Here is a 26848-nt window from a genome sequence, read left to right on the forward strand (position 1 = left end):
TAGTATATAGTCTAAGGGAGGTTCAATACTTTCAACAATTACAAGAGGTTTATTTAAGAAAAGAATAATTATAGTTTCTGCAATCCGGGCACAAAGAATTTAGTGTTGAAAACAAAAAAAAAATAATGTTTTGTTCTCTGATAACGTCCATTCATACTTTCACGTTTTAACTAAGTTATAGTATTTCCCCGCTCAAAGGGACTGCCAGAGTAATTTAAATAAAGAACTTGTACTGAAACTGTTTTTCATGGGTTTAATTATGGCAACATTTTAAGAGATATTTTTAGAACACTTGTACTAAAAATAATTTTCTAACTGGTTTAGCTATCGCACATGACTTAAGGTGTATATAACTACGCTACGTGATAGTTTCCAAATACATGTATCTTATTTTCATGTCCTGGTATTTTAAACTTGTTTGCCAATTTTCAATATAATTATTTAAATTAGTTTATGAATAACCATATGTAACTGTCCATACACGGTTAACTTCATTCAGTCAACATTTTACACCGGTTTAACTAATGGTATCAGGTAAATTTTGATGTAATATACGCTCTATAATACGGTCATGTATTTGGCAATACCGTCATGTATTTGGCCTAAAGGGCACTTTCGTATTTTGCTTACTTCAGACATAATTTTATACATACATAATAATAATTAGTCCAACCTATTTTGCCAGAATGGCCGCATTAGAGGTGAACGATCCTACAATCAGCTTGCGTAAAAAAAGGCTTTGAATATATTGATGTACCAGTCGCATGTTTATACATGTACCTCATTTTAAATGTCTGCGTAAAACTTACATGTAATAAAATATAGATATTCGTAAGTTGCTTCGTTCAGTCTATACTTTGGCGTAAAAAGTGTTTGTTTCCGATATCCCGGTTAATTTGGCCCGACCCTAAATGTTTTTATGGCCTTGGAGGTTTGTTTCAACTTTTTATGCTTTAAACATGATATCAACTTACTGATACTCTAAAGGCTTAACCCCCTTATTTGTATTCATTTTAACACAAAAATATTTTCCGAAAAGTCCCACTTCATAAAACAAAATCATAAAAAAAAGATATTTACCGACCTACATACCCTTATTTTTTTTAGCATGTTACTGGATACAAACATTTTTACGCCTTAGCAAAGTCTATTGTCAATACTTCGATTTTTTTCACAATTTTCATATATAATGTATGCCGGCAAATGCTCTCGATCGTTTCCCTTTTCTTAAAATCAGAAGTCCTTTTTAGATAGTGTAAAACCAGTATATCAAGACAGTAATATTTTCAACATTCTGAGAAATACTAGTAATTCAACCTAGGCGGATATTGACAATAAAATTAATATATTGCATACATGTATGAAATATACATAGAATAAGTAAGTCAAAATTGAAAATTTCAGGAGTCGCGGACCAGTTTTTCTATACTGTTTGACCACCATATTTCTATTTTCTTAACTTGAATTGTTTTCTTCAAATACTCTTTAATATGTTTATGAACGTGAACGTTAACTGATTCGTGAGGCACTATTTAGAATACGACTCCACGTGTCAGTTTTTTCTCCACATGGGCCAGTAAGCTGCTACTTATATGGGCATAACACATGTCTATAGTAGACCAAGGGGACGAAATGACCTGGTCGTCTCCATAGGGTTAGCTGTGGCAGTATGACTACACTTATGACACTCCAGGCGTGCCCCCGGTCCCGGGTCCCTTCATTAAGCACCCATATTAAACGTCAAAGATTTGCAGGCCCGGTGGTCGGGCTTTAGAGCAGGCATTTCTTCATATACAGCTGTCCATCGGGGTGTCAAACAAGTGGTACAAGCGGCCTGACTGAACTGCAACAACTCAAGGAGTTTCACTCTGTTTAACATGTATGTTATTAAACTCTGGAAGTTACACAAATTCACTCATTTGGCTTTAAAGTTTAATATCGGGATGACTTATTTTACGATCTTGTCATCACTCTACTTAAGGATTAGGGTTGGGGTTATTATTATTTGTACTATATTTAGACCACCAGTACTTTAATTTAGTGGGAAATTCCAGAAGAGGCGTAAAACCGCTTCTCCCGATGTTGGTAGTGAGGAGGATCGAACTCACGAGCATGCACGCTGCACAGGTGGGAGTAACGTACCTAGGATACAGTATGGGTCCACGAGCCATATGCCCTTAAATTTACTAAAATTATAATGTTTTCTTAGGAAAAAAATGACAAAAAGCCATTTTGAAAAAAAAATTGCTCCATTGTCACAGGAGCAATTTTTTTTTCAAAATGGCTTTTTGTCATTTTTTTCCTAAGAAAACATTATAATTGTAGTAAATTTAAGGGCATATGGCTCATGGGCCCATACTGTATCCTATCTGTTACTGCCACCTGTGGCACGCTGCACCAAGAACGACGTCACAAGTACATCTGTATATCTATTGCCGTCAAATAAACACGGCTAATTTGTTCACCAATGTATCAAAGATATCTTTTATTTCAGTATTCTCAAGAATATTGACAAATGTCAGCTATGGAAGCCGAGTCCACTACAATTTTCCGTACAGCTTGCAGTATGTTAAGGGTCCGGATTTGACGTGACACGACTGCAAAATATTTTCATGTACATGTACCATAATATGAGGGCGGAGTTAAACGCTATAGTCTGTTTCATGAGTAACGAGCGCGGATGTTTGGATTAGTCCATTATCGCATGAAAAACACACAGACCATAACTTTGACCGAAATAATCACAAACCGTGCTGGTAGTCAACAATATTTGCAAGATTTTGGGTCAGAACAGCTTAATTCATGTAGAATTTTGACGTCAGCTTTGTACATGTTGGTATATATTTACATATCAACATATATTTATAGTGTTAACGACAGCTGATGCGAGGGTGCGGATATAGTTCCGAATCAATATTTCTCGGTTTATAGTGACGAAATAATCAAAACTGTGTGCCCTTCACCCGCTTATTATTAAACTGTTTTTGTCCTGTTCGTTGACCTCTACTGGGTATCCGTAACGTGCAGATAACTTCTTTGCTATTTTCCATGCACTGACACTTATTTTACCCCGCAGCAGAGCGGCCGACCTACGTACGTGCAGAAATTTTATCTAGTATTTGGACCTCCAACCCATCATATTTACATATGTTTTAACTTCTTTAATCATGTTCTGTCTTTATTGATTTGGGGTTTCTAAGGGCTGGGGTTAGGGTAAGGAAAATGTGAAAACGACCATGCATCTTGACGAAATATGTAGCTTTTGGTAAGATTCTGTGAACTCGCTTCAAGTTCTCTCCTTAGTTTTCACTACAGAGAACGTTGTTACTGCCAGAAGTGTTTAGATATCGTTTTAGTAACATAGTTACAACCATCATAGCACATAGTAGATCTAGTATTGAATCAATTCATTTTGATTACCTCCCTTTATGGGCTTTATTCTTACCAAATATCATAATATGATAATTATGCAAATTATCTATTTGGACAGCTAGTTATTCTGTTTTCAACGTAAAATTAATAGCATTATGGTAATTACTATGAAACTGAGCCAAGTTACCTAAAATGCAATAAAATCTTTTTCTCTATGCAAGCTACCTATGTACCAAGTTTGGTCCATAGATCTACTGTTTTGGGAATAATGACAGAAAACAGTGCCAGAGTGCAGTGGGCAACTCAAATATTTGTATGTTTGATTAAGTGTATTTTCGTTATTACTCTCAACAGAGTATATTCCTATTTCTCACAAAAGTTACGGAGCAAAACCATTTTTCAGGTATGGGTGACTGACCTAAGCAATCCAAAATGCAACTGAACCTTGTTCTCTGAGCAAGATACCTAGGTACTTAGTTTGAAACTACATTGAGTAATCATATTTAATAACAAGAGCTCCGCCAAGCGGGGCATTATACGCCCGAAGGGTTACATCAGAGGATGGAAACAAAATTTAAAGAACTTGGAGTGTGAAGCCCAAAGGACAGGAACAACAAAGGGAAGAAATTCCAAAAAAATCTAAGTCCACAATAAAACCTTACAAGGTACAGACATGTCAAAATACACCTAAAAATTGGAGGTACCATCCATGTTGTACTATAGAAAAGTGGTCTCGGTTTTTCCCTACGGCCAATAATAAAAAAGTTTCAAAATAAGCTATTTATAGTCGCATAAAAGGGAAGTAATTCAATTTTTATTTTTATTTTAAGTGAACAAAAGGGGATCTGCCAAATAAAAACAAGAGCACTGTAATGCAGAGCAATAAACACAAAGCAAAGTCATATATGACCTTTGACCCCCAAGTGTGACCTTAACCTTGAGGCGAGTCATCCGGAACACGCCCTCTGCACGTCATCTCGGTGTGGTGAACATTTGTGTCAAGTTTCTTTGAAATCCTTCAATCAGTTCAAGAGTTACAGAGCGAACACAAGGCAAACTGATATGACCTTTGACTCCTAAGTGTGACCTTGACCTTGAGGCGAGTCATCCGGAACACGCCCTCTGCACGTCGTCTCGGTGTGGTGAACATTTGTGTCAAGTTTCTTTGAAATCCTTCAAGCAGTTCAAGAGTTACAGAGCGGACACGAAACAAACTGATATGACCTTTGACTCCTAAGTGTGACCTTGACCTTGAAGCGAGACATCCAAAACATGCGCTCTGCAAGTCGTCTCGGTGTGGTGAACATTTGTGTCAAGTTTCTTTGAAATCCTTCAAGCAGTTCAAGAGTTACAGAGCGGACACGAAACAAACTGATATGACTTGACTCCTAGTCGAGGTCACGATAGGCACTACATATATATATGTGATACGCTTTGCGTGACCTCGAGTGGACCTTGACTTGAGCGAGACATCCAAAACATGCGCTCTGCAAGTCGTCTCGGTGTGGTGAACATTTGTGTCAAGTTTCTTTGAAATCCTTCAAGCAGTTCAAGAGTTACAGAGCGGACACGAAATTGCTAACGGACGGACAGACGGACACCAGCGTCATAACATAATACGTCCCTTCGGGCGTATAACAAGGACACTGACCTTGCTCCCAGTGACAAGAATACATGTCCTGGTCGCCAAGAAAGATACACAGATTGTACCAAGTTTGATTTCAATATCTCGTTACAGACTGAAATTATATCAAACAGGAACCAACTATTGTGGCTTGCAAAATAATACCCTATGTGACAAACAATAAGTATTAAGAGCCATAACTCCTTCATTCTTCAAGCAGTGTGACTAAATTTGCAGGGCCAATGTTAACAATTCTACCAAGTTCTATTCAAATACTCTGAACCTCATTTTTGATAAGGCCCTTAACAACCCAGAAGGTTAAAGAACCTTGGTCTCTGTGCAAGCTACCTCACTACTTACAAACCATACTTCAATTTTTAGTAACTCCAAAACTTTTGTACAAAGTTAACTTCAATATATTTGGCCTGTGCGATATACATATAGTTTTTAATTAATGGCCAGCAAGCCAACAAAACGTTTTATCATATGAAATCACTTTTCTTTTCCAAGTTGTGACCCACAAATCATGTGCTTAATATGACTGGTTACATAGAACATTTATTACATAAAAACAAAACTTTGCATCTAAACTTGGGGTATACTCTTGAATTCCACAGGTAAACCTATAAGAACTTGCAGGACAGCATGTCCGTATAATATGTAATATTTCTACCAAGTTTTATTCCAGTTGGAGCAGTTAATACTCTTTAAGATGCTGCTTTGATAAGGTAAAGTAAGAAGCTGCTGACCTTGACCCTAGTCACCTTGACTGTGTGCTCTGCATGTCCTCTTCACGAGGTTAATAATTGATGGTACTTTTATGAAAATTTTTCCAGTTGTTAAGATATGGAGCAAACCAACTATCTGACCTTTGACCTACAAGTGCGACTTTGACCTTAGACAAAATGACCTGGCTTAAGCGCTCGGCATGTCATCTTCGTGAGGTACAATTGATGTTAGTTTTATGATAATCTTTCAAGCTGTTCAGAAGATACGGGATGGACACAACCAAAGGACAGATGGACATGTGTGACTCCACTATAGCCCCCTTACACTTTGTATCTGGGGTTATAACAATTCTAATCAGGTCTAAGAAAAGGCTCAGAATGGATAGACAGCCCAAAAACATTGACTGGAGATAATAAAGTAGCCTTTCACTTTTTGAAAGAAGGCTATGAAATTCTGACAATTATTTTCTTGCTGTAGCCAATAGTCATATTGCCTTGCTGAATCAACCTGTCATTATCTGTTTTTCAACAAAATGGTTATCTAGTGATCTACATAGCGAAGTTGTATCGAATTTGAACTTTTAAGCATGAATGGCAACTGACACATGTATATGATGGATAAATGGACAAAGACTAATCATATTTGCTTATATCAGTCTCACACTCTGGTCTAAATGTAAGGCAATAGATGGTCTGCGTATAGAAGCAATACTATTTCAATACATGAAAAACAATCATCAATTATAATTAAACATTTTATTTCAAATAACATTGATGAAATTGTAATGGTCATGAACAATGTATTTGGCAGTATCATTTCATGCAAGTAAAATCTGAGTAATTCATTTCTTCCAGTAAAACATTCAAAATGTAGGAAAGCTAAAAAGAAAAATTGCACATTTTGTAGACAACCAACATTCACCAAGTCTACAGAAAATTATCCATGTAGATGTATATAATTATATATTTTGAAAAAATACATAATAAATATATCTAATTAACTTCAAAATTCTCAGTGCGAGGCAGATTTTTTTTTGTCTCGGTAAAACTGACATGGTTTGCAAAGTATCTTCCCACAACCAACTGGACACAAAGTTGCTATTTCATGCCTAACCTTGAGAATTCCAAAGCACACAGGCAAGTTTTGGAAAGTTTTATGAACCACATGTTTCTTAGTCTGTAAGCTTATGATTTGAAGAGCTTTCAACTTTTCTGTTTGCGGTAACATTTCAAATGTCTACAATTCTTCACCCCGCGCTTTTCAATGGTTCCGCCCAAAAATGCACATTAAACAACTTTAACCCATTTTAAGCTGTTGCTGAAAATCTCCAGTCCAAGCACATTTTTATTTATTATTACCTAGTAACTAAACACTACAAACATAGAAAGATTCCTCAAACTTTACTTGCATTTGACCAATTATATAAATGACCTACAAAATGACTACACTAACATACCACATCGTCAGAGATAACAAACTCCTGCTTTTACTTGTAAATGGGCAATTTTAGTATCGGATTTGTATCATGTAAATCACAAACTGCTGCAAAACCACACATGTTTTTTTTATTATTAGCATGGTTATTTTATTTCATTTGTAGTTAACTTGAAATATACGAGACAATTATAGAAAATTCTCAAGCATCAAACACGATTCTAAAGTTCATTATTGGTAAAATACACCAGACAGGATAAAACATTGAAATACAGTTGAAAATCGTTATCTTAAACTCGCTTAATATCTCCAAATTCTGGCTATCTTGAAGACAATTTTCAAGCCCCGTGCCGAAAACAAGTGCACAAAATATCACTTTTATTCAAATTTCAGTTAACTCAAAAGTAAAATGCTTGATCCCTTGGAATCTGGGATACCAAGTTTCAAGTTTATTTGAGCCATGCCATGAGAAAACCAACATAATGGGTTTGCGACCAGCATGGATCCAGACCACCCTGCGCATCCGCGCAGTTTGGTCAGGATCCATGCTGTTCGCTTACAGTTTCTCCAATTCCAGTAGGCGAACAGCATGGATCCTGGCCAGACTGCGCGGATCACTATGTTGGTTTTCTCATGGCATGGCTCAATTTTAATCAACAGCTCCGTGTTTAATAAACTATTCAACTTTCAAGTAACAACAAAAACTCCTTGAAACTGCAGCCAGCAAAATTATCCCATATACAATTTCAGTCAGTGCATGCTGTAAATTGTAGGGCAAGTTAATTACATATAAAATGTATAGCACATTTATACAGCACAAGTTTATCACCAATCATCATAATATTGTAAAACAAGCAACACACATTATCTAACAGAACAATTGGAAAAGATTTGGATTTCGGCAGTAAGACTTATGATTCTGAAATCTGTTGTACAAAAATACTTCACTTTTCTCATTTTTGCACACATACTGTATAATTTATGCAAATTAAATGGCCATGTGTCACATATCATTTTTGTTTAATTTCATTCAAACAAACTGGTTGTCTTAACATACAGATCAATAAAGTTAATGACGATTTCCAAATTGCACTGACAATAGCGAGTAAATAAGCACACTTGGACCCACTAATCAATACCATTTTAAAACGGTATTAGTGCTGCTGAAGCCTTTACTGTTAACCCTTATCATGCTGGACACGATTGATTCTACCTTTGCGACCAGTGTAGATCATGATCAGCCTGCACATCCATGCAGTCTGATCAAGATCTGCACTGTTCGCCATTCAGTCAGTATCTTTTTTGTAAGCACCCTTTTAACAGTTAATGGTACTGTCGAAATTGAAAGATGGACAAGTGCATTATAGAAATTTAGCAGGGTACAGTTTTAAACACCATCATGGAAATAAAACTCTTCATGGATGATATACCTGAAGTTATGTACAACTGATTCACACTGAGAATAGATGGAGGATGTAATACTGCTATGAAAACATTCCAGGAATAAATTTGCTACTCGGGAATAAATTTTACTATATAAACATTATTAGCCCATGTCGTTAACCTGTAACAGCTATTCAGCAGCAGGTACATCTTGGACGAGACCTTGGAACCTGTGTGGCAGAGAGATTTAGATCATCAACATCTTATCAGTCGGCCATTACCACTTACGTTTTATATGAAATGTTTTTTCAGCTGAACTGAGCTATCCAATCTTTGCTTGCTTTTAGCTCCATTCCTAAACATTTTTTCAGTTATGCAACAGTGGGCAGTTAACCTAACCAGTGTTCCTGGATTCTGTACCAGTACTAACCTGTTCTCAACAATTACCTCTGTCACTGCCCATTGTGTGAACAGTAGTGAGTTTATACAACCGTTTATGTCATTTGGCCCAAAACACAAATAGTTCATCCTTCAGATGAGAAAAGCTCGTTTTAGACAGGGCATTATTATGATCAAATTCATTTTAAAAGCAATCATTAAATTTTATACAGCACAAGCTAGAATTTGGCCAAATATTCATACATCCCAGGCCATGGCCCAGCAATCAAAGCTATGGTTGAATACATCCCAAACTGTGGCTGCATACTCTTATGTCAAAGGTTTTAGTCTCATATTCACATGTCTCAGCTAGTGTCCAACATTCTGCCCAAAATACATCCATCCAAGGCTATAGCCCAACATTCATCCATCCAAAGCTATGGTCAAACATTTATCCATCCAAATCAACGACCAGACATTCATCGCCCCAACTTTCATAAATTCAAGGCTATGACCCACCATTCATGCATCCAAGGCTTTGGCCCAACATTCGTAAACCCCAAGCTATAGCCCAACATTCCTTCAACCCAGGCTATTGCTGAACATTTATATGCCCAAGGCTATGGCCCAGCATTTATACATGCCTGGCTATCAACAAACATTCATACATCTCGGGCTACGGCTGAAAATTCTTAGGTAAATTCATGCATCCAAAATATCAAACTACACAATCACGTATACCATTCTGTCACATACAAACTGTCAAATGAAATTTGATGAATATGCATTGTTTAATGAAATGATTTATATTGAAAGACAGTGGTAAAATGCTTAACAAATAATATTTTGTGCACTTAAAGTACATTTTATTGCGAGAAGAAAAAAACAACTCGCTATGACAAGAGATAATGACAATAAAATGTACATGACAAAGAAAAATACTTTGTGCTTTAAATCTTAGCAAACATAAATAAGGAAGTAGAATTTCGAAATGGCCTAAATGACAACAAAAGCATGAGGGTATATGATTCCACTTTGATTTCATTTTTTTATGTTTTTTTTTTTAATTTTTATAATTTAAGGAGGTTGTGTCAAAAGGCAACACTGGTGACCTCCGCTGGCACATTATTTGTCTCACATTTCCACTTTAAAGAAGCCATGTATTCCATCATTTCAGTATTGACCCCTTTCTTTCTGAGAAAAATAACCCACCCACCCATTCTTTCACATAAATATAAACTGCTGACATATCTCAATTACTTAAATGCTGGACAACGTTTGATCCCTGTCATGACCTATGTAACTTTACTTTGTACAATGTTTTAGGGTTTAAAAGGAACGGCACTTCCAACTTTCTATAAATATATATATATGCCTTGTAAATGTTTTCTTTTTATCCCTCTAAAATGTCTAACTTAATGTCTGCAGATGAGATATCCTAATGATAAATATAGAACAATTCAAGTATACAATATATTGACAGACAGGCTGGTCTATTCTCACAAATCTCTCCCTCTACCTGGCTCCTTTAAAATCAAAATCAAGTTGCATTTAAAATCTATAATAACCATGCAAAATATCTATGTACAAAAATGACTCCTGGATTTTTCAAACATAATGTTAAATAACATTCATGCATACGATTTCCAGTAAATCCAGATTTTCTTATTCCAAAACATTACCTTTCTTTCTCAACATTTTGGTTTGGCTGTCAGAGAAGAAATCAATAATGCATCCCACATCTGACATTTAATTTCCCTATACCCGACACAAATATAGCACGTAAATATCTTAGCCAGGCCTTTGCCGGCAGCGTAAGTAGTCAATAACCTGGATTACTAGAAGTCATGAAGCACTCGAGCAATTCAATCCATGACAGGACACAATTTATTTACCCGATTCAGAATCATCCAGTCCAATAGTAGTAGCGAACTGCTTGAAATTTTCTATTATCTTAATGTCTTGCAAAGTAGGAAATAATTCCCTCAATTTCTGGTATTTTTTAGTATGAACACAGTATCCAGGAATCATTTTTATTAACATTACATATCAAGTTCAGTATTCATAATAAAAACATGGTAAAAAGTGCAAGAACACATTACAAACTACTTAGACCAAAATAAAGGTGTTGATTAACCTGAAAACAAGAAACACCATTTTTTCATGTTTAAATTAGATCTATTTAAAACAAGAACTGTCAAGAGGACAGCAAAGCTTAACTATTCAAAAGCCTTGTCAACAGAAAGTTAAAACACTGAAAAACAAAAGCATCACCTTGCTGGTGCAGACGGTCATCTGCTTTTTTGTCTCTGTATAATAGAAACATTGTCTTACCAACATGTTTTTATGATATTTTCTAAGTCAAAAAGGGGCCATAATTCTTGCAAAAAGCAAGATGGAGTTACGTTTCTTGCTGTACAGGATCAGCTTTTGATGGTGAACAAGTGTTGCAAGTTTTAAAGCAATAGCATTGATAGTTTAGAAGAAAAGCTGACCTAAACATAAAACTTAATCAGACAACGTCGATCAAGTGATGACTGTTATTTTTTCTCAAAAAATCAGCTGAGCTAAAAAGACATAAGAGGAATCACCATGCCGCTTGATAAGGTAACATATCATGTCAAAAATGGCTATGTGAAGAAAGGGGCAGAACTGTGAAATAGCAAAGCAGAGTTACTGAACCTGTGTATGCATGTCATAACATCACAGTAAAAAGAAATGTTTTAAGTTTCAACCCATTCCCACAAGTGGCTACTGAGATACCAACTTTACCAAAAATTGCCAAGTCGAAAAAAAAAGCAAAATAGAGTTTTGGACCACAGGCAGAGCAGGCCAGATCATCACTAAACGGAAGTGTTCAGTTTCAAACCATTTCCTCTAGCGGTTACCAAGAGATCAGTTTCCATATGAAACTTCAACCAGATTAAAACCAAGGTGCCAACGAATGTTTAAGTGCAATAGCTCTACTATTCTTCAAATAATTAAGCTAAATATGGTTTTCTTGACTTAAGTTACAAATATTATCATAATGAAACATATTTTGTACAAAACTACAAACTTTATTATTAACATGTCTTACTGAAAGCTGTGATAAAAATTTGCATTTCATCTCATGGGATACATTCATGTCATTCTGTTTGAAGAATCTACAAGGGCTTGGAAAATATATGGTCAAGAAAAACTACTTGTTTGTTGATCTTGCAACATGACCTTGACCCTATATCACTTAGTTACATTCTGCAGTACGGTTAACATCAAGGCAAAGTTAGTAAAAAATTACACCTATCTGAAAATCCTTCAAACTGGTAAAAAATAATGAGAGGCAACATGAAAGACTGCCTACAGTATCTAACCTTTGACCTCATTGTACATTGTACAACCTTTACACCACATGCATGAAAATTTTGTCCTTTTTGGGCAAATATCAATCTCCAAATGCTTAGAAAATCTTTTAACAAGGTAAAAAAGACAGAGTCAACAAAACTTTGTGATGAAGGGACAACTGAACAAAAAAGAATGATTCCCAAATTGTTAGAAAGTTTCGAAATAAACTGAAATATACAAAGTTCACAGAATGTTTTGCTTTCTAAGTTTCTTTCCAAACCTTAATCTCATTTCACTTGATCTCAGATTAATCTTTTCATGATACAGACAGACAAACAGTAAAAATAATAATTAATATATAAATTAAAGAAACAAAAATCAATTTTGACCAAGGTAAGATTCAAAACAATGAAACATCTGGTAGGATGCATAGGGTACAAACAGTTGCACTGATAACTTGTTACAACATAACAACTTGCTAACTAGTTAAAGGTAAGGTGACATTATATATATATAATTATTTAGTCACGTAATAGGTTAAAACTTTTTGTAAAATATTCAGTTAATCGACAAAACTTGAAAGAAAAGTCCCCCACCCCCTTCTAGATTTTTAAGTGGGCATGCAGCATTGGGTGCATTAACTGCAAATTTTTAATACCAGCAACCAATTCATCACTATCAAATAATGAAGATACACTGACAATTGCTACCATGTGGCTGCTTAAATAAAAATTTTGAGCATAATTATAAAGGAATAGTTTTCCAAGTTTTCAAAAATGTAAGTACAGTACTATTGCAACTTATATATAAACATATATTTTTGCAGACAGGCCTATCATGCCCTTAAATGCCCGGGGAAAATCAAGGTTAATTAATCAATACAACATATCTGAAACTGTTAAAAAGTAAAATGCCATTTTTGTACACCGTAACAAAAACAATAATAACTGCATATTGTACGAAACATTAACACAGACTTTAGACACAAGTCGGTTAGAGAACTACTTTTTAGAGCTGTCCAACTTTGCTAACAAAGCCTGGTTCTCCTTCTTCAATTTTTCATTTTCTTCCTTGAGACGTAAATAGTCTTTATAATAAATATCTTTTTCGCCACTGCTACCTGAGGAATTATGGTCCGAGCTCGAAGCTTCATGCTTTCGTTTTTCCTCCACTCGTTCTAACCTCACCTCTATTTCTACATAGTCATGCACTAAATCTTCTTTGCTTTTATTCAGGAGTTCCTGCATTCGGATATCATTGAAAGTGTCCATGAAATTCTTCTCTTGAAATCCGTCATTTTCTTCATCATCGTAAAATTCAGAAGACGAGTCAGAATCGTTTGACTGATTCGAGTCTTTCGAATTGTGTCTATGGAGATCTGGTGAAATAGCTTCATTTTTAAAGTGATCGTCCATCAGGAACTGAGTCGTGTTGTAAGGTGCCACTGGATGCCCTGATGCAAAAGCTTCTTCCCGTTTTTGTGTTGCCCGCCTGGTTTCCTTTTCTTCCAATTCCTGTTTCTCTGTCCAGCTCATTTTATCATACGGTTTCCATCGCCTGTGGTTTTTTCCTCCTTTATGGCGACGACGATGTTTCCGCTTTCTCCGGATATCTTGATTGCTCCCCGAATCACTTGGACTGTCTCCATTTGTGTCCGCCAAATTTTTCTCTGAAAATACAAAAAAGACATGTCACATTGTGGAATCTGCAAAATACTGCAGTAATTCAAAACACATTTATAGCCATTTTAATATTAGCAGACTGCCTATGTAAATGAATGGCACCCAGAAACAGCATGTACATGTAGACAGTTATATTATACCAGATTTATATTTATAGCTGTAAAACTATAAATCTGCTAAAACTGGATGTCAAATAATTATTCATGCTAGGAAATAGGACTACATGTATAATGCTGGAAATAACTTACAAAATGTTTTTTTTTTAAATTACCTCCCCTGTTCTGTCACTTTCAGCTCAAAGTCTAGAAATGTGCCCCAACAAATATTCAAATTCGCTAACTTTACTCCTGTGTAACTGTATCAGAATGTTGATGGAGATAAATTCAACATACTAAATAACAAAACTGGACAGGGAGTGTTGTCTCCCCTAAATAACCCCTTTGATATATCGCTAATTACTATACAAGCTAGGATTCCAGATGTGGCTAAACACTTCATTTTAGTTTATAATGTATATAATAAATACATAATTTATTTTAGGTTGTTTGTGAAGGAAGTTCTACAACTTATATTAATCACTCTCGACACCTCGTTCCTGATGAAATCCATTGCCAAGAGGGTATGACAGAAGAAGCCAGTTTCCCTTTCACTTCATTTTAGTATGCTAATTTGATGTAATAATAGCATGCATACTCATTTATGTTCAACAGATACCTTTTTATGGATAACATATCTATCAGTATCATAATGCCATTGTTGTAACATCCCTCTTGCCATGATTAGTGACAGGAAAATATTAATCAACTATTGGGAAAGTTCCTACAGATAGTACAATAATGTAGAAATATGAGAAAGTAAAACATCCCTTGCTGATAGAATTATTAAATTCCATAACTGTCCAATTGAAACTCAAAGAATCCAAGCTTGGCATGTCAGCAACCTGTCCTGGGTAAATTTATTCATAGTATTGTGGCATTAGCTAAAAACATTCAGCTCAGTGATGTTTATATGCCGTTACGGATCTCTGACCATCAGTTAAGTTACTGTATGGTCGCTAGCTAAATAAATTCAGCTCACAAGATGTTTAAATGTTTTTACAGATCTCTGACGCGACCATCAGAAATTAAAAACAGCGCCAGTTAAGTTATGGTAGCCAGAACTATTGACTATAGTATCCGCTAAGTATTGTAGCAATTTGATTGGGGAAAAAAAAAAAACAAAAAAAAAGAGCATAAATTTGAATGAACACCAGTTACAGAAACTGTCGAAATTACATTCGAAACAGACATTCTTTCCTGCTCAAGATTCTGTTTAAACTGAAAATGAGATCAAAAATGCTCATTGGATTGCACGGGCGGCGGGGACAGCTCCCCCACCCCCGTCGCTCCGCCTATGTCATGCCCATAAACAAAGTTCAGACATTTGTTTTAAAAAATGCACAAATTCAGATGATGTATGCATGTATAAATATTGCAAATTTCAATATAGTTTAGACTGACATACCGTTATCGGCGTCACGCAAAGCTTTTTTGTTGTCATCATCTTGTTTACATTCTTCCTTCGTCTTCAAATTGGACTCTTCCAGGATAGGGGTGTCAGCCCTATTGTTTTCCTTGTCATTGAATCTCATTTTGTGGTCATCCTGTGAATAATCCGCTACCATCATCGCTTCCTCCATGTTTTTCATCAATTTTCGAAACTACTGTCAATTTTAAAATCTTTTGAATAAAGCTATTTTGCATGATAATTAACATGTACCTACTGTGCTGCCGAAATGACAACTAACGCGGACAAAGTGCGACCGCGTCAATTTATACGATTTGTTGCAATTTCATACGCGATAGAAAGGAATCCCTACTGTTACAATATCCCGAAATCGGGAAGTATTCCAGTGTTGATCAAACATTTGATTATTGTATCCCCAACGTTTGAATGTTTGTCCATCATTTGACATAAAAATAAGATAAAATAACAACGGAGATTTCTTCGCTTCTTCATTAAGCTTATCTTGCGGATTAATACAGGATATACTAAAAAATTAGAACTTTTTGCAAGGGAAGCAACGCAATTAATCCGACCTCTGACCATAACATCAGTGGTTATCTCACTTGTTTCATGTTTTATTAGCGAACAGTGGGTACTTACAGTACTTACTTACTTATCAGAGTTTGTTCGTCCGTCCGTCCGTCTCTCCCTCCCTCTCTCCTTTTTGCGCGCCAAAGCTACATATAATATAACGGTAAAATGCATTTTGTAAATTTAAAGACTATACATTGGCCAAATATGTGGGAAGAAAAATATTTAAAGCAGAGGCGGATCAAGGATTTTTTTCCCCGCACCGACGTTTCTCATTACAGAGCTGATGCAGGCGTTCTGCGCATGTCCGGAATTATTTTCCATTGGAGCGCACGGCAAAATTACGCAATTTTTTGCATGTCTGCGCGCATTTAGTGTATAATATGCATAATATACTGACAAAAGGTTAGGGTTAGTATCACCATGGTTACAAAATATATACATTTAAGATATTTTTCGTTCAAATTTAGTTAATCCGGTATACACTGGAGTCTGTAATATATTGCAGGCGCACCAGCTCTGTTTTTACTGTTTTTAGTCACAGCCATTCCTTTTTAGTAAAAGTTTAGTTTCTCGGGGTCAGCTGAGAGCGAATTTCAAGCGTTTTAAAGTAAAAAAAAACACTAAAAACCCCACAAGAATCTGAATTCCATCACTTTTGAAAATCACTTCGAAAATAAGAAATCCAATATTGTTTTACAAATCTTTCCATGATATGAAAACGAGCATAGTGGAGGTACGGATGGACTAAGATGAAAAAATCATTATTGGCCTCAACTAAGTTTAAGCCCCCTGCATGCCAATGAGTTTGCCGACTTCTAAAGGGTTATTGTTTGGATTCACGGTGTCCGCAGCGCGGCAGTACGTTATAATATGATTTTTGTACTGTTTGTTCAACTGTGAAGAATGCAGATTTAAAAGTTTTCACCATTACACCATTAACTTTGAAAACAGATATATATGTGAAATTGTGACTTTTTGGGGAGGGCTGTCGCTTATGTTGTTAACACTTGTAGCCCGACCCATTGCACTATATATATATATATTGTTACCATTCATGTTATTGTAATAGTTGCAATAAAACATTATTAAACTAAATTTTGAAAATTCTGGGAGTGGGTGGCGGGGGTGGGATCCGCCCATGTAAAGCGTTCTTAAAAAGTTAGACACAATGGAGAAAAACCTGGCTGTGTCACGTTTAATGCTGAACTGGAACGAGGCCTCATTCCACACTGAGCTATCTGCCTGGTACTATACGGGCCTATATATACACCTAGCCCTCATACATATATCTAATAGAGAAGGGATACGGTTTATCTAAGCTGTGACTTTTTAAAGATCACACTATATATATGATTTAAAATATGCATGCATGATTAGTTGAGATACATTGTAAAATCATGAAATTAAAATAAAGAAAATTATAAAACTGCCAGTACTATTATATTTACCAACAACAAAATAATTCTTTACCAATAGCCTACGTTAAGCGATTGGGTTTTTTTTTAAACCTGATGTTTGAATTATTCTATTTCAAAACATTATTTATAGGGTTAGGGTTTGCAGAACACATGTATCTATGGGTAACTGCCTTCAACAGAGTCTTTACATACTTTGAATACGAAGGCAGTTTCAAACTGCTGAGCAAATTTAACCTATAAAATCCAGAAATGCAAATATAGTGTACAAAATTGCTCAACTGAAAATTGATTGTGACAGTTTACTAAATGCCTAGAATCCATATTCTATTCAATACCTTTAAAACTTTACAGAATTAAATGATATTTTAAGATAAAAAAAATCCAGAAAAATGTTTTAGTTTTTTTTTATCGATACAAAGGCTCTGTTGATTTCATTTTTATTATCGTTTCTTCCCCCGGCGGTAACTTTTGAAAAAACTCTGGCTTAACCTATCAAAAGCAAGCAATTGATTGCATTTAAATCTAATTGTGCATTCAGTGTTCCTGATGTTCAAAGTTTTAGATATATTCAGCAATTTTTTAATAATCACTTAGCAATAAGTATTTAGCATCTATTATTTCTTATTTCTCAAATAACAGTTAGCATTTATCGTTTAACAATTACCGTTTGGTAGTCAATATTTGAATTTCAGAAGTTGGCAAATAGCATTCCGCATTAACCATTTGTCATTTAGCATTCTGGAACTAGCATGGCGCACCGGCCTTCCATAACAAAACAAAGCAAAATAAGCATGTGTTTCTATGGAAAGTCATTTTGGCATTCAACATTTGGCAATCAGCATGGCGCACCATGCTAATTGCCAAATATATAATGCTAAATGCTAATTACATAATGCAGAATGCTAATTATATGTTATGATAAATGTCAATTACTGAATGCTAAAGTCTACATACCAAATGTTTTATGCATATGGGAGGCCGGTGTGCCATGCTTATTGCCAAATGCGAAATGACAAATAGTTAATGGAAAATGCTATATACCAAATGCTGAATGTCAAACATTGACTGTCAAACGATAATTGTCAAACGTTAAATGCTAAATGCGAAACAAGAAATGCCAAATGCTTATTGCTAAGTGCTTATTGAAAAAGAACTGCATATATCAGAGTATGGATGCTGCCTTTGTTACACATCTTTGTCTCATGATTAAAAAGGTTTTTTTCTAAACATTTTACGAGTTAACAGTTTCTGCCCAATGTTCTTATGGCCGTTAGAACATGTTATTGTTTCAATTCAGACTGTTAGAATATAAGTATGTCTTCAAATATTTAAAAGTTATAATCATAATTTAACAGATAAAAACTTGCGCATCAATTCATAAATCTAAAAGGTTGACGATTATCATTTGTCATTTATATGGCATAAAGCATTTGGTGTGTAGCATTTAGCATTAAATAATCGGCATTTAGCATAAAATAATTGGCATTGAGCATTAACTAATTGAAATTTAACAAGATTTTCTTTTCGTTCACAAAATGACCTACTTTTGGCTATTCCGCTAAAAAAAGAATTCCAGATTAGTATTCCTTCCTGGTGTAATTCGAACGTGTAGAATGGAAATAGATGTAAGTTTTGCGTGCTTTTTTGGCAAATAAAACATGTTTTATGGTTCAGATGCGTCGTAATTAATCAGTCAGGCCTTCGGCCTTCGCATCTGAACTCAACGTCAAAATTATCACGTCATAGCGTCAAACTTCATTGTAGTGCCCAACAAAAGAATCCCACACAAAACAGGCGAATATTTGGTGGATGTCGTCAAGGGTTTAGACAATAACCTTTGATACCATGTGAGAATCGAAATAATATATATGAAACATTGATTTTCTTTTGAATAAAATCATTTTTTATCGGTCAGATGTGTATTATTAGCATTCCTTCGCATCTGACCTCTAAACAATGATTTTATTTATCACTCTTTGGGATGTATTATTTCTTAAATACGTATTGTTAATATCAGTAATATTTAAAACTATAATCTCTATTCTGATATTCAGTTGGACAGAAAATGTTTTGAGTATTGATCGATGTTTGTTCTTTTATCCAGTTTTAAGAGCCTTGGCGTACATCTGCAGTCCGACTCCAGAGATATTGCATCTTTAAAATACGCCATTAAAATATTTTTGAATTACGATTATTTTATTGAATACCGACGGCAAAAGCAATTTTTCATTTGGGTCATTGGGCAGACTTAATGGGTATTTAACAACAGACCAAAATACAGTGCAACAGTATGGTTTTACCTGTGTGGAGGGTAAATAAACTCAACGCTTGCACACACACACGCACGCACACACACTGCGACAATTATTAATATTCATTGGACAACGTAGATTGACGGTCACTGTATAAACATATGACAACAATTTGGTAAAAATATATTTTTAAAACACAAGACGGGTACTAAACAGTAAGTTTATACACGCACGCATGCACGCACAGTGCGACAATTATTGATAGTCAGCGTAAATTAGAGTCACAGTATAAACAAATAACAACAATTTGGTAAAAATATATTTCTTTAATACACAAGACGGGTACTAAACAATAAGTTCATACATACAATACAAACAAGGATTTCTTAACATATCATGCTTATAAAAACAATGGCAAAAACGTTATGTAAGTATAACTACAATCATGTTAAAAATAAAATGAGTATTCAAGTTGATAAGAATATTGTGAAAACATAGACACATTCATAAATCACTGGGTATAACTACAGGTATGTTTCAATGAATGTGCATAGAAATATTGCAAAAGTAAAGAGCCCTTTTTATTCCGTAAAAACGAAATATTATATTGAAAAAACGAAATACCATTTCGTATTTTCAAAGTCTATGGCATCCCATATGACATACAATTTTTCAACGCCAACCGTTTTTGACCATAACGACATATAACCAAATCAGACCCATATCTTGTAAGAACATGCTAACAGCTAACCGTCGCACGCATCAATACAGTCAGTACTTTGATTTTATTTCGAAGCAAACAGTTATACAATATGTTCATCTTAATCCATTAAGGGAGAGACTGGCAATGAAGTTTGCTCAATTTATACACCAATGTGGACACATTTTTTGAAACACACATGCACATAAAATTAGTTCAGCCTCAAAATCATTTGCTTTCACTAGCACTTACTGCAGTTCATCACAGAAGTATTTTCTTTTAAAACACCCTATACTCGGTTATCTTCATTAACTTGCACGCTTCTTAGATAACCAAGACTCCGATCACTACTTTTGCTGGTTCGGTCGACATCAGTCTGTGTACCCGCGGCTGAACCTCCGCTAATTTTAGCTTCCGAATTTGTGGAAGCAGTTATATAACTACCGTCTGCTTGGTAAACAACCCCCGCCCCGCGTGCAGGTGGCGCTGGAGCTGGAGCTGGAGCCGGCTTGGTAAAATGGTGAGGTGTTGGGCCTATAGAACTATTCCCACGTACACTGGACCCTACACCACTGCTACTTCCTACTTGTTGGCTACTAGATAGACTATCGTTCTCAAACGCTACATTGTCTCTCCCCATAATAATTTGGGAAGTATTTATGCCTGCTCCACTATCTCCCTGACTTCCGCCGCTGATGGTTTTTCCTGTACCAGAGGAGCCGCCGTCAGACGTTGGCGGTCTGCTATATGAAATTCCGCCTGAGATTGGTATGCTGTCATAATTCTCCTCTTGATGCGGAGAATCTTGGCCGTCAACCCCATGTGCTCTCCTTTCGCGAGCATATATTGGGGTGAGATATGTTCCAGTGAATTTTGGTCGTCCGTTTTCTGAAATTGATTTATATGTGTTTTGAAAACTTCTAGAAAAGAGTTTTAAAACAACGGACAGAAACGGAAAAGGAAAAACAGAGAGATAACCTTTGTATTAACTATATCATTGAATCATCAAAAAAAGGCAGAAAAATGCTAAGTCATCTGATCTTATCGTCAGAATAGTTTTGTTACTTTCAAGTGTATTTATTGACGTATTTTATTTAAATGCTGTAGAAATGTCTTGGAAGATGGGCAAGAAATTTATTGTTATGCTGTATGATCCGCGTCTGTAGTAAAAGATATGATTTCTGCCTATTTTTTTTTAGACATTTCCATAAATTCGAAACTAATTTTATCTTCTACTCTTTTTGCTAAACATTAGTTTCGAAGTTATGGAAATGATGTGAGACTGTATATATATGTAAATAATTTTGTTCAATACAGAGCTATTTACGCCTTTTCCCAGGATTTCTATCTGAAGTAACAGTAATATGTATAAAGTCACTATAAAACGATAGCATTCTGCAAGAACCACGCCGCTGATGATTCGAAACCACGGCATATATATATTTGTCTTATATTCATTTACTCTACCATCTCTCCGATAAATTCTAAGACTAATACCGATGGAATATGCAGTAAAACAAAATTACCAATTCTTAGGCAACATCCATGTCTGTTACAAATAAACAGTAAGATTCCCGCCAAAACACAGCAGATGATGCCTAGTAGAACTATGACAACAATAACACCCGCCGACAAATCATTGGCGGCTTCAGCTCCTCTGAAATATTCATATATAAGTACATAAAACAACACATACTTCTCAGTTTAAATCATGTGTTCTCAACCGTCATTTAAAAAAAAATTGTTTGTTTCCAGCAATGGTCAAAATTTTGTTAAATCCATAAAAAAAGACATTAAATAAAACAAAACAAACATTTGTCGATTTGCACCCCGGTACCGTGAGTATATACTTGGTTCAAGCAACACTCCTTTTTATTTTTACAAAATTCAGTAGAAACAGATAGCTTTACAACTATGTTATACAATCCTTATTTGTCATATGAAATTAGTTATCACTAGCCATGATTCCTGACAATGTGGTATTTGATGATTTATAGTTATTTAATATATGGAGAGGAATTTATATAAGTTTTAAATAACTTGTTTTCCGATCCATTAATTTCATGCATTTATTGTTGTATACCATGTATGTCAAACTTGCTGAAATAAAGTTTAAACCAAAACAAAAATAAATTATATTTTAGCTCGACTATTCGAAGAATAAGTAGAGCTATCCTACTCACCACGGCGTCGGCGTCGGCGTCACACCTTGGTTAAGTTTTTCGTACCAGTCCACAAAGTCTTTTGAGATAAAGCTTTGAAACTTTCAACACTTGTTTACCATCATCATGGCCAGTTATAGGCAACAGCACATAACTCCATCAAGGATTTTGGCTGAATTATGGCCCCTTTTGTCTTAGAAATCATGGTTAAGTTTTTCGTACCAGTTCATATTTTGACAAAGTCTTTTGAGATAAAGCTTTGAAACTTTCAACACTTTTTTACCATCACCAAGGCCAGTTATAGGCAAGAGTACATAACTCCATCAGGGATTTTGGCTGAATTATGGCCCCTTTCGACTTAGAAATCTTGGTTAAGTTTTTCGTACCAGTTCATATTTAGACAAAGTCTTTTGAGATAAAGCTTTGAAACTTTCAACACTTGTTTACCATCACCATGTCCAGTTATAGGCAAGAGCACATAACTCCACCAAGGATTTTAGCTGAATTATTGCCCTTTTTGACTTAGAAATCTGGGTTAATGTTTCGTACCAGTTCATATTTTGACAAAGTCTTTTGAGATAAAGCTTTGAAACTTTCAACACTTGTTTACCATCACCATGGCCAGTTATAGGCAAGAGTACATAACTCCATCAGGGATTTTGGCTGAATTATGGCCACTTTCGACTTGGAAATCATGGTTAAGTTTTTCGTACCAGTTCATATTTACACAAAGTCTTTTGAGATAAAGCTTTGAAACTTTCATCACTTGTTTACCATCACCATGGCCAGTTATAGGCAAGAGTACATAACTCCATCAAGGATTTTGGCTGAATTATGGCCCTTTTTGACTTAGAAATCTGGGTTAATATTTCGTACCAGTTCATATTTTGACAAAGTCTTTTGAGATTAAGCTTTGAAACTTTCAACACCTGTTTACCATCACCATGTCCAGCTATAGGCAAGAGTACATAACTCCCATCAAGGATTTTGGCTGAATTATGGCCCCTTTTGACTTAGAAATCTGGGTTAAGTTTTTCGTACCAGTTCATATTTTTTGAGAAGTGTTTGACATATGACTTTAAAACTTTTATCTCTTGTTTAGTATAATAGTCTCTATCTGTAGGAAAGAGAACATAACTCTATCATCTATTTTGGCTGAATTATGGCCCTTTATGGACTTTGAAATTGGTTCTGTTTTCATACAAGTCCATGTTTTGTCAAAACTATTTGACATATGGCTTTTAAATTTTAAAAACTTGTTTATCATTATGATTTCCATCTGTAGGCAAGAGTGCATAACTATTTTGACTGAATTATGGCCCTTTTTGGACTCTGATATTTGCTCATATATTGCCATTTAGTGCAAGTCTTATCGAAATTAAAGTAATACAGGAACATTGTTTGTCTAATCTATTTATTTCTTTTGTCTGAATATCCGTGGAAATATTTTGACCCCATTCTTCAATCAATTCTTCGAATAGTCGAGCACGCTGTCATCAGACAGCTCTTGTTCTAAATGTAAGGACAGCGATCACCAGGTATTAAATTTTCAGTGAAATATATTTCGATCTAACACTATGAAAACTAATATCATCTATATAAAGACATACTCTTCTACGATTTTACAAGCGTACATGTAATACAAAAAGACCCCCAGTATCAAATCGTTCTCACAGATCATTCATCAAATTTTGAAAGGAACTGTTACGTATCGTACTTACACTGGTACTGCAAAGCATTGGTTGCACACGTCTATGTTACTAGAGCATGTCGAGTTGATGATTTCACCACGCACACTGTTATAAAGAGATGACTGGAAGGTCAAGTCCACCGAATTTTTGTCAACAATCAATGAGCTGTCACCGATCTGAAATCAAGCAAAATTCATACAGTACGGTACGGTACGGTACGGTACAGTACAGTACAGTACAAGTGCAAGTGCAAGTGCAAGTGCAAGTACAAGTACAAGTACAAGTACAGTACAGTACAAGTACAAGTACAAGTACAAGTACAAGTACAAGTACAAGTACAGTACAGTACAGTACAGTACAGTACAGATAAACAAATTTATGGTTTGGTCCAATATTTAACATTTGTTTTAGGTCATATGGCGACATTCCATATTCTCATGGTTGAGGAAAAGCTCATACACTCATCGTAACATCATTTGAGGCACGGGCGGGCACCTGGGTCGAACCATTTCAATCTTCCGCAAATGAGCTGGACGGCTTCCTCACATAAAATTCTTCTATATCCAAAGCGAGGACTCGAACCCACAACGGTGAGAAGCAAGTAATTCAAAGTCAGCGACGTTAACCACTCAACCACCCGGCTCGTGATTAAGGTGGAATGCGCCTAATTTGAAGTTATTGGGTTTCGTTTCGACATTTTGATTAATATAAAAAAAACTGTATTTTAAATAATATTATAGTATTAAAATCTTTTAACACTTCATATCTAGAAGACAATCTGAAATACCTTTTTATATTCTGCTTTTCCCGTTGTATCCTTACTAACAACATATATCTGATAACCCGCTGTGCCATCCCCGTTATCATCGAACACCCTGGTTCTGAATCCACTGCTACCAAGCCGCTCATAATTCTTTATTTCTTCATACACCTGTGAAAAGTCGTTTAGGTACACATTACGCGGACTACTTTAAAACAAACCTTTATAAAACTACTTCTTTAAAAGAAAAGGAAAATGATCCAAGAGAAAATTTTGAGACTGTCAAAAAAATTATATAGAAAAAATGTATTTACGAATACTGTTTAAATCAGTCCCCCAAAATATTCTACCCTAACAGAAAAACACCTTTCCATCCGAGCTATCCTGGACCTGAAAGCCGCAGAGTAGTCTGCCCTTTGCATTATATGCTGACACTGATACACTGCGCTACCACGGACGCTTCTGGAACTTGTAGCGCGTCCAGCAAGCATTTTTTCAGCAAAGGAAAGAGAAAAAAGTCACATGGACTTAAGTCGGGCTAATATTGAGGGTGCGGCAATTGCTTGACCTGCTGGTCGTGTAAATACTGCTGTACAATACTGTAAAATCATTTAATTTCGTGGGCATGAAATTTCGCGGTTTTGGTCAAAACGGCAATTTCGTGGGGATATGAATTCGTGGATTTCAACTTTTGAACATAAATTGAATGGGAATTTTACATGTTCGTGGGGATTAAACTTCGTGGATTGACTCAACCACAAAATCCACGAAAATTAGTCCCCCGCGAATATTAATGATTTCACATTATTTCTCTTGTGTGCAAATGGGTCGTTACTATTAAAGGTAAACGCCTCGTAAACCAGTTTGTGGGCGACGTTTAACGTAATGTTTTAAACTGATTTTAGAACGATGTTCCTGTAAAACTCTGCCGGATGAACTGAGTATTTGCACAAAAGGCCCTTGGAATTGAAGAAAACTGTATAAAGAGCCCGTTTGCAACTTTTTAGTTCTTTTTGTGACAACTTGTTGTTTTGCCGTTTTCTAACCCACTGTTTGCTGTTAATCCGCCTTTGAGATTCGAAATAATATACGCATGTCTCATCCTCTGTTAAAAGTTCATTAAGCCCCCTTTCATCAGCATTTCACATTTTTCAACATTGCACCCTTTGGGCTTTTTGTTCCTTGGTCAAAAGATATCCACCGTTCACACACCTTCGATGATTTAATAAGTGTTAAGTCAGAATTTCATGAACACTGACCTATGAAATGCCCACTGTTGCAGCTATTTGGGAAATTGTACATCTCGAGTCTTCTGCTATAATGGCTGCTACAGCAGCAATATTATGAGAGGATGCTGACGTCTTGGACTATAAATTCTCCCTTATTAAATACCCTTACCCACTTATAGACAGTGGTTTTGGATGGGGAAAATCACCGTAACAGTTTTTTTTAATTCTTGCAGAATCTGCCGGTATATATTTAGAGAACAACACAACTTTGTGATGAACTTACTTTCCTCCCTACATGGAGCCTCTACGCTTATAATAAAATTATACCAGTGTATACAAAACCAAATGTGTTGGAATTGTCAATGTACATGGCTATTAAAACCCCAGAAGTTCATGCAAAAATCTTGCTGTGTACCAGTAATAGTTTTTATGGCAGTTATGGCAGCGTATTAGCCTAAACATTTCCTGAATTTCCCCTCGTAGCAGCGTTTAAGAACGCTGTCTCCCAAATACGAAATCATGCCTATAGCAGTGCCAACTTTATATGGCTTACATGAAAAGATCGCTTTTTATTACTTTAAACAAATGGCAAACTGAATGAAAAACGTTGTTTTATAATTTTTAGGGACTG

At 35.6% G+C, this 26848-nt stretch overlaps 2 protein-coding genes across 4 annotated transcripts in view; both read right to left on the reverse strand.

Moving 5' to 3' along the window:
• Positions 1-6461: 6461 nt before the first annotated feature.
• On the reverse strand, positions 6462-15724 carry LOC123559796 (protein HEXIM1-like). Its single transcript, XM_045351899.2, has 2 exons — positions 15430-15724; positions 6462-13913 (listed from the first exon to the last, which is right to left on the reverse strand). Exons 1-2 carry the CDS (start codon positions 15611-15613, stop codon positions 13246-13248), a joined length of 852 nt encoding a protein of 283 aa, XP_045207834.1. The 5' UTR covers positions 15614-15724; the 3' UTR covers positions 6462-13245.
• A 4257-nt stretch (positions 15725-19981) lies between these two features.
• The window catches only part of LOC123559795 (uncharacterized), a 67732-nt gene continuing 60865 nt past the window's right edge, over positions 19982-26848 (reverse strand). For all 3 annotated transcript variants that reach the window (XM_053552249.1, XM_053552247.1, XM_053552248.1), the window contains 4 exons: positions 25016-25159; positions 24259-24404; positions 21902-22032; positions 19982-21263 (listed from right to left, as the gene is read on the reverse strand). In XM_053552249.1, coding sequence (XP_053408224.1) covers positions 20665-21263; positions 21902-22032; positions 24259-24404; positions 25016-25159 — 1020 coding nt within the window. In that variant the 3' untranslated portion in view covers positions 19982-20664. The remainder of the gene's footprint in view (positions 21264-21901; positions 22033-24258; positions 24405-25015; positions 25160-26848) is intronic.

This window comes from Mercenaria mercenaria, chromosome 10 (assembly GCF_021730395.1).
Source record: "Mercenaria mercenaria strain notata chromosome 10, MADL_Memer_1, whole genome shotgun sequence".
Classification (NCBI taxonomy): Eukaryota; Metazoa; Mollusca; class Bivalvia; order Venerida; family Veneridae; genus Mercenaria; species Mercenaria mercenaria.